We start from the raw sequence: 7,776 nt of genomic DNA on the forward strand, positions 1-7,776 counted from the left end.
GGTGATCTGTCCCCAGGGGTAAATCTGCCTTGATTCACTCAGCTTTGATTTGCTCTAGCATGATTACAATCAATCACTCATATGCTGCATTATATGTTTTAGAGGTCTATTGTATTTACTTTGTTTAAATTTTCCTTCTTACTTTTTTAAATAGATGTAATTTTTAAAAGAACATTGATGTTTTACCTTTCTTGTTACTATTCAGTGCTTGTTGCCATTCTTGTTTGTTCAGGTAAAGAACATCAACCCTCATAAAAGTCGTGGTATAAAATAAAATCTTGTGACAAAACTTGTGGATTATCATCATTGATGCTGATGATGATCCAGGTTACCTGGAGTTTTCAGGTGTTTCAGGTTTTTCAAACATAATATAATCTCTTAAACATTTTCTTTCCCTGTGCATGCACGGGTTTTCTTCAGGTACTCTTGTGAGACAACTCTGAGGGCTCCCATCACAGATTTACAAAGTCAGACCAATTTCACAGTCTTTATTTCCCAGTATGCAGGCTTTCACAGACCTGATCGCAGTAGTGTGTCTGTGTTTGGCCCCGGCTTAGCGCTGCTGCTGGCCTTTGATATGCCAGATTCACGCCCCTGATGCTCTCTGCCTGACTGAAGCGTCTCTTCTTCTCCCTGCCCCAGCCAGCTGCTGCTTATATGAAGGAGATGCGATGAGTTAATCAGTAACAAGCGTGTGCAATCAGTGCACCCAAGCGCTCTTTTGAGAGACATCTTACTGCTCGCCCCTGCTGCTGAGCTCACCCAACAGCCAAAAAACAAATTCTGCTGTACTCCAAACAGGCAAAATGTGTATTTGAGGGCAACTGCTGACACCGAAATGTCCATTGTGTGTGTGACTGCCCATCTCTTTGTTTGCCCTGTGATTCACAGATGATCTGCTGTCCAGATTGTATCCTTCCTTCCCTTGTAGTCAGCTGGATAAAGCAGTCTCGAAGATCAGTGGATAGAAGATTTACACTCCTACCCTGAACACACACACACATTACACAGTAACATCTCAACATGTTTATTGGTAAAAACGTATCCCAGTAAATCTGTGTTGTCTCAGCACTATGCCTCTTGTCCCTCCTCTCTTGTGGGTTCGGGAGTGTTTGCTTCATCAGTGAGCGCCATCAGTTCAGAGATCTTCACATTACACTCACACTCTGGTGGGAAGGGATTTCTCTGTGATGAAAAAAATCAGAAGTCATCCTCATATTCATCATCTATTGTTAAAAAAATATCACACAATTCAGATGCAAGCAAGGCAAATCCCTGATGTGTGAAACCTTTAAAAACTAAATCCCTCTTTTCTCTGGTGGGAGATGGCATTTTGAGCTGAACAGAAGAAATGACTTGAATCCATTGTAAAAATGTACATAATAGTGGGACAATTACAGCTGAAGTGTGTAAAAAGGTCAGTCTATAATAAATTAAATTGACAGTTGCAGTTAAATCACATCAGGATGAAAAAACATACAATTTAAAGCAATCAAATGTAATGACAGGAGTTTTGACCTACGTAGCTTATATGTTATGGGTGGAATTAGTGTGATAGTGAAACTCACCTGCAGAGCGAGACGGAGGCGGCCTCTTCCCTCACCTCTCTCCTCGAGTAAAGCCCGAAACAGAGGCAGCGATTTTTCTGTGATTCTGTTTCCTACACACACAAATGTAACAATTTATCTTCATGCATAACCCAAAGGTATTGCGATTTGTTTTCTCACTCAACCAGGGAAATCAAATGCCATTATCATCACTGGATTATTGAGTTCTTTAAATGAAGAAATTACAATAAATTAAAAGGGCAAACTTGCCGGGTCAATTCAGCAAATTTGAATTGAATTCAACAAATGTGATATGTGAAATCTTTCAACTGAACACTCAATTCAAAGTCAGCCGTCCATAATGAAATAATTTGTCAGTGTCCTACTTTGACATGTGTAAATTTAATTCTGTAAGCCAGGAAAAAGCTTTTGAGTCCTCTGGAGGGTTCTTTGACAACCCCCAACGTTTTCAGGCAAACGTTTGAGCCTGAACATTCCTTAAATTCCTGATATGAAGGCTTCTGAACTGGGTCTTGGTCTGCAAAATGGGCTTGAAAGCATGAGATCTTTTCTTTAGGAAAAAAAAGACGACATAATATGTCAAACTCAGGTTAAATAAAATATGCAGGATATTCAAAATAGTCACTTGAGTGGTAGGGATTGATCTGTTTGAGCGGGTCAGCTGTGAAAGCAGCGGTGTCTGACCTGCCAGGTTGAGGGAGGTTAAAGTGGAGTTTCCAGGCAGAAAGAGCTGCCCGTCCCTGTGATACAGCGATGGATCCAGCAGAGGGTTCACTGTATCCACTTCTGTCTGCTCAGAAGGAGGAATATCAGAGCCAACACCTTCAAGAGTGAATTTTCAGCGCAGTATTTCTGCACACAAACCTCATTTTGAGCAGGTGGTTTATCCTGTTGAAGATCACACATGAAACATGTTAAATTATAGTTTGGCTGCACTATTGCTGTTTGGTACATTTTGTTCATTTGCACTGTGAGAGGAGCAATAATGATAAAAGCTTTCTCTTCTATTATGAATGATTCACTGTATTGTGTATTTCCGATTCAATGTACAGAGTCTTAGAAACATGTTTCTGGTACCTCCGGTGCAGACACGTCTTTCTCTTTGCCCCTTGACTTCCCTCCTTTACTGTGTGGCCTCTTTAAATCCGGAGCTAGGAGAGAGAGTAAAAAGAGAGGGAAAGATCAACACGGCCTCTGCTGTCAGAGAACAATACCATGAGTGCAGCAGAAGCAGTTACATTTCTTGAGGGACTTTTGGTTGTCTTTGTTTGCAGTTTGTTTTTCCTCTCTCTTAGACATTTCCTGTAATTTCACATAAAAAAAAAAAGAAGCATATAGTTAAGGCGTGTGAATGTCGACGTGACACTGCAGAAATACAGGGGGCACGCTGACCCTCTTTTTGGCGGAGGACTTCCTGACACTGAGCGAGGTGCTGCTGGGCACCGAGGCCAGCTGCTCAACAGAGGACTGTGGAGAATCAGCCGGATTAATCGACTGCAGGGACACAGGAAGAACTGGTTGAACTGTGCCTCGTGTGTGAGAGTCACGATGTGAAGGGCTTTTCATCCCGGACACTTCGATGTCTCTGAGTGAGGATTCAGCTGAAGGAGGGCTTTCTTCCACTTACAGACTGCGTTCTTTGGAGGAGCAGCTTCCTCCTCTCCACCACTTCTTCATGAGTCAAAGCAAACTCACCCAGGACCTGGTGGGATATGATTGAAGACAGCTTAAGCCGTCGTTTAAATGCATTATCTGTCAGAAAAATCTCTGACGTAAAGGGACACCTCAGCCAGACGAGCTGCTCCCGAGTCTCCAATCTGATTGTTGGATAATGACAGAAAGCACAACGTGCGATTCAAACGCAGGCCCTGGGAGGCAAAAGAGAAGGAAGATTCACCCTCAGCAGGCATAAGGAGGAAACGGGGAGGAAGATGGTGCTGCTGCAGTGTCACACCTGTGCAATGTGTGAAGCCCCTTCATCAGCGATGGAATTGAACGCCAGACTGAGAGACAAGAGATTCTTGTTGGTTGATGTGGCTGTGGAGAGAGCGGACCCAATCAGGCGAGCGCCTTCGTCTCCTATCCGGTTATTTCGCAGGGACAGATGAGCGAGGCTGGAGCAAAGAGACACGTGGTGGCAAAGTTACTTTGAAATACTGTTTTATGTGTAAAACCTGCAAGAAAAGGCTCAATTTCTTCTCTCGTAAAATGTCATTGTAACTTCCAGAAGGAGCCACAAGGTGCCCGAGCACATTGAGAACAAATGAGAAAATTTACAGACTTGTAAAAATGCAGAGTTAAAGTTGCAGTTGAAATAAATCAACAGTTCTGGGCTAAAAAAAAAATGACACGAGGAGTGGCTCGGTGACTCACGGGCTGTCCTCAGAGAGAAGATGATGGTAGGATTGCTCGGGGAGAGTGTTCCCCTCCAGCATCACAACCCTGACACAAGATGGTGGAAGATGGTGATCTGATGGTGATCTGTTCACATTAAATGCATGAGTATGCATTTAATGTGATTCAGGGATGTGCGAAACAAAGCCTCTGTGTTTGAATGACAGCAGAATGGGCTCACCTGAGGCTGGAGCACAGAGATACTGCGTTCATGAGGGCGATTACCATTGGATCTGTCAGTCCTGCCTGCCAAAACCTGCGGCGCAGTGGACGTGATTACACAAACAAACACGAAACAAAGCAGTGACAGCTGTAACCCAGCTGGTTGTAACAAGATTGCTCCTCTCCGCAGCACCTTGTTACTCACTGGAGGTTCAGCAGCTGGCTCACAGAAGGAAGCATTTTTAGCAGCACTTGGAAAATCTGTTCGTTTACCTTCCATCCTGAGGAAAAAGAACAATGTGTTGACCAGATTGTTGAGAGAAACTCGTAGGCTTTTCCAATCAAACTTAAACATTCGGTCAGTTTTAAAGGTCAGCATTTATTTGTATCAATTTTCTACCTGAGAGATTATGGTGGTATTATTTCAACAGAAATGTGAATATCATGAACAACATATTCAGACGTAAATGTCTTACTGACATAAATAGAAATGAAAATAACTCTGTTGTGTCTGCATTCTTTTTTACCAGAGATTTTGATGCGCTTGGCACTGAGGGGGCCTTCATTCTCCAACATAACCTCTACACGGGGCTTATACCAGGAGGGTGCAGCATTTCTCTGTGACCGGTTGTCTTGTGGGCAAAATAACATCAACAGGTGAGCAGAGGCACAGATTAAAAAAAAAACAAAAAAACATCAGTCACAGTCATTACGATGGAGCATCCTTGTAATGTTCAGAAAATTCAAATGAGGCATTAAAAACCTTTAATCAAGCAGAAATGTTGGTGTTTATTCCTGTGAAACTGCTCAATATTTGCTACATCTGTTTTCTTTGTAATTCCAGAACTATTGAGCACAGGATCAGTTTTACCAGTGTCCTTCTCCACACCTTCAGCTGAAGCTGGCTGCTTGACGCTGACAGCTGGGACATCCTTTATACACAGGAGAGCACAGAGGGCAGGGAAGTCCTCCTCTACATTTCCTGAACACCGATATTCATCTGCAGGATGGTGAGATGAAGGTTTTTGACATACAAATGTCAGTTATTGCTGAGGCCATATTGAGGATAACAGATGACGATTGTTATTTACCAAAAGTCTGTGCAGCTAATGTTTCCTCTGAAATAATTCCTGAAGAACAACACAAAGAAACACAATCAAAAGTTACCACGTCAGACCTTGTACAAAAATTCCTTCCAAAATTCAACACAATTAAACATTTATTCTCAGTGTAAATGCTAAACTTTTTGTGCCAAATGAACGTGTGTGTCTGAGTATTGGTGGGAAGCTTTTTCGCTCTTCTAGAAATTCTTTCATGAATAGAAATACAGAATGCAATTTCATCACAAAAACACAGTTTATGGACATTATAGGTAAAAAAATATACAGCATCTATTAACGCTGATTTTCCAAAAAATATCCCGATTAGCAATTTTCCCAATGAGGTTTAGCATGAAAACGCACCTAGCAATTAGTAATATTATTATTGTAAATACCATACAAGAAACAATGACTCGCAGATGGAAAAAATGATTAAAAAAGACTGAGCTTTCTTTGTCAACACTACAAATATACGGTAATATTACTGAATATGTAGTTTACCTGTGTTTTTCAAGGCCTCCTCTTCCGCGTTTGCTTTCTCCTTGTTTTGTCTTTTTCTCGACATTTGACATTTGTTTTGACGACAAGGCAGGTTAGAAAAAGTGAATTATTCAGTAGAGCTCAAGAATTAAACTCTGCTGCTAAACCATATGAACCACCCAGGCGTCAGTGGCGTTACTATAGAAACAGACTCAGTCTCGGGCGCAGTACTATCGCGAGATTTCCGGAGACTAGCGGAAAGTGTCGTTGTTTTTACTGTGATATCGCGAGAGTTTGAGCGCCGGAAAATAAACTGGGATTGAGCGGATGTCAAGCGAGAATTTAATGCTTTGTGGGAAAAATGACTCAACGAGTTTTTTTTTTTTTTTTTAAATCTTTTTTTCTATTCAGGAGAGCAATGAGAAATTCCTTTACTCAGTAATTTTTTTTCTCTCAAATTTTATTTGTGGGACAACATGGTGCATTAATGAGTAACCATGAGTATATAAAACATGCATAATGCAACAATTATAGAGGGTTTTTAACATTTCACTGTATTTTTCCACCAGAAAGTTTAGTTAAAATTGGCATTATATAGAGATTGTAGTAATTTTCAGTTCAGTTCAGTGTGTTTTTTTGGGGTTTTTTTTTGTTTTTGCTTTTGTTTTTTTCCTCACAAAAACTCTGCAATAAAAGAAAGAAAAACTTTAAAGTTTAACTTTAAATGTTATGGCACCATTTAACCAGTCCAGCTAACTCAAGATGAGTTTGTGCTGTATGTGGCCCTGAACTAAAATGTGTCGGGACACTTCTAACCTGAATATATTTCAGTCTACAATGTAACTTCGTGTGGAAACACTGCAAAGCAGCAACAACAAAAAGACACAGGGAAGTATATTCACAATAATGTAGTGCTTTTTATTAAAAAAACAAACAAACAAAAAAAAAAAACAAATATAAAACAAAAAGTAAAAACCAACAGCATTTTTCATGACTTAAGAATCATAATTACAAACTTTTAACGAGTGGAAGAAGTTGTTTTTTTTTATCTTTTTGACAAACTGTACACATCACAAAATGTCCGCCAGTCTGCCATTTACAATGCTTGCATCTTATTTTGTGATTGTCTAAAAATAACTAAACAAATCACACAAAAACACACAAACACAAGTACAAGCATCATACAATGACCGCTATCACAAAACGGAACCGTTTCCTATTTGAACGAAAAACAAAACAAAATAAAACCAAAAAAATAATATTAATAATAATAATAATAATAACATGATATTGGGCTGACAGCTTTACTTTTTGTTTCTGTCGCCATTTAAAAAATATCATAACATTTTTATGTTGGTTTGTTTTTTTAGTGTTCAACACTTTGCAGCAAAAAACAAGGAGCACGTTTCTCCTTTAAAAAGTCATATTATTAACAGTGGTCAGCGACAGAGGTGTGGTTGCTCAGTCACTGTCACGTCCCAATGCCTTCTGTGTCCGCTCGACATTCTTCTCGCTCATGCAGTACATAGATGAATTTCATTTATAGGCAATGAAAAACTCAGCTTAAGTTTTTATGTCGTCAGGACGTTTACGGTGAGATTTACTGGACATTGAAAAGAAGAAGAAGAAGAAGAAAAAAAAAAGAAAAATCCTTTTCCTCCAAGCTTAAGTGTCTTCATTATAGTAATACAAACGGAAGAAATTATAATATTATCATTATTATAATAACCATAATACATTTAGGGCTGAGTCCTGTACAGTACAATAATAAACAAAATCCATTTTTCAAGATATTGCTTTTTCGGAGACACTTCTCAAAGTAAAGTGTGTGTATATTTACATAAGTTGGCACTGTACAGCTTCTTCCCGTCCCCCTCTCCCCCTCCCTCAGCGTCTTTACTCTCAAACTTCTCTGTCAGTTTAGCGCACCGGGACATTTTGCAGGCTGTCCCGTGTTTTTGTTGTTTTGTTTTTGTTTAGCAGAGGCATTTGGGGGGAAGAAGAAAAAAAAAAGCAAACAAACAAATCTCATCAAATATCACTATTTCTTTTTAAAACATTCTCCATGGCAA

General features: G+C 39.8%; 1 protein-coding gene across 1 annotated transcript; it reads right to left on the reverse strand.

The window, feature by feature from the left end:
• Positions 1-1,071: 1,071 nt before the first annotated feature.
• lrrc71 (leucine rich repeat containing 71) lies at positions 1,072-7,641 on the reverse strand. The gene is made up of 15 exons (XM_030121107.1): positions 7,545-7,641; positions 4,996-5,142; positions 4,652-4,756; positions 4,330-4,405; positions 4,144-4,218; positions 3,942-4,010; positions 3,523-3,682; positions 3,353-3,436; positions 3,196-3,270; positions 2,961-3,062; positions 2,807-2,870; positions 2,646-2,719; positions 2,253-2,358; positions 1,569-1,660; positions 1,072-1,185 (listed from the first exon to the last, which is right to left on the reverse strand). The coding sequence occupies exons 1-15, from the start codon at positions 7,639-7,641 to the stop codon at positions 1,072-1,074; spliced, it is 1,440 nt and encodes a 479-aa protein (XP_029976967.1).
• Positions 7,642-7,776: the final 135 nt, after the last annotated feature.

This window comes from Salarias fasciatus, chromosome 22, assembly GCF_902148845.1.
Source record: "Salarias fasciatus chromosome 22, fSalaFa1.1, whole genome shotgun sequence".
NCBI classification, from domain to species: domain Eukaryota; kingdom Metazoa; phylum Chordata; class Actinopteri; order Blenniiformes; family Blenniidae; genus Salarias; species Salarias fasciatus.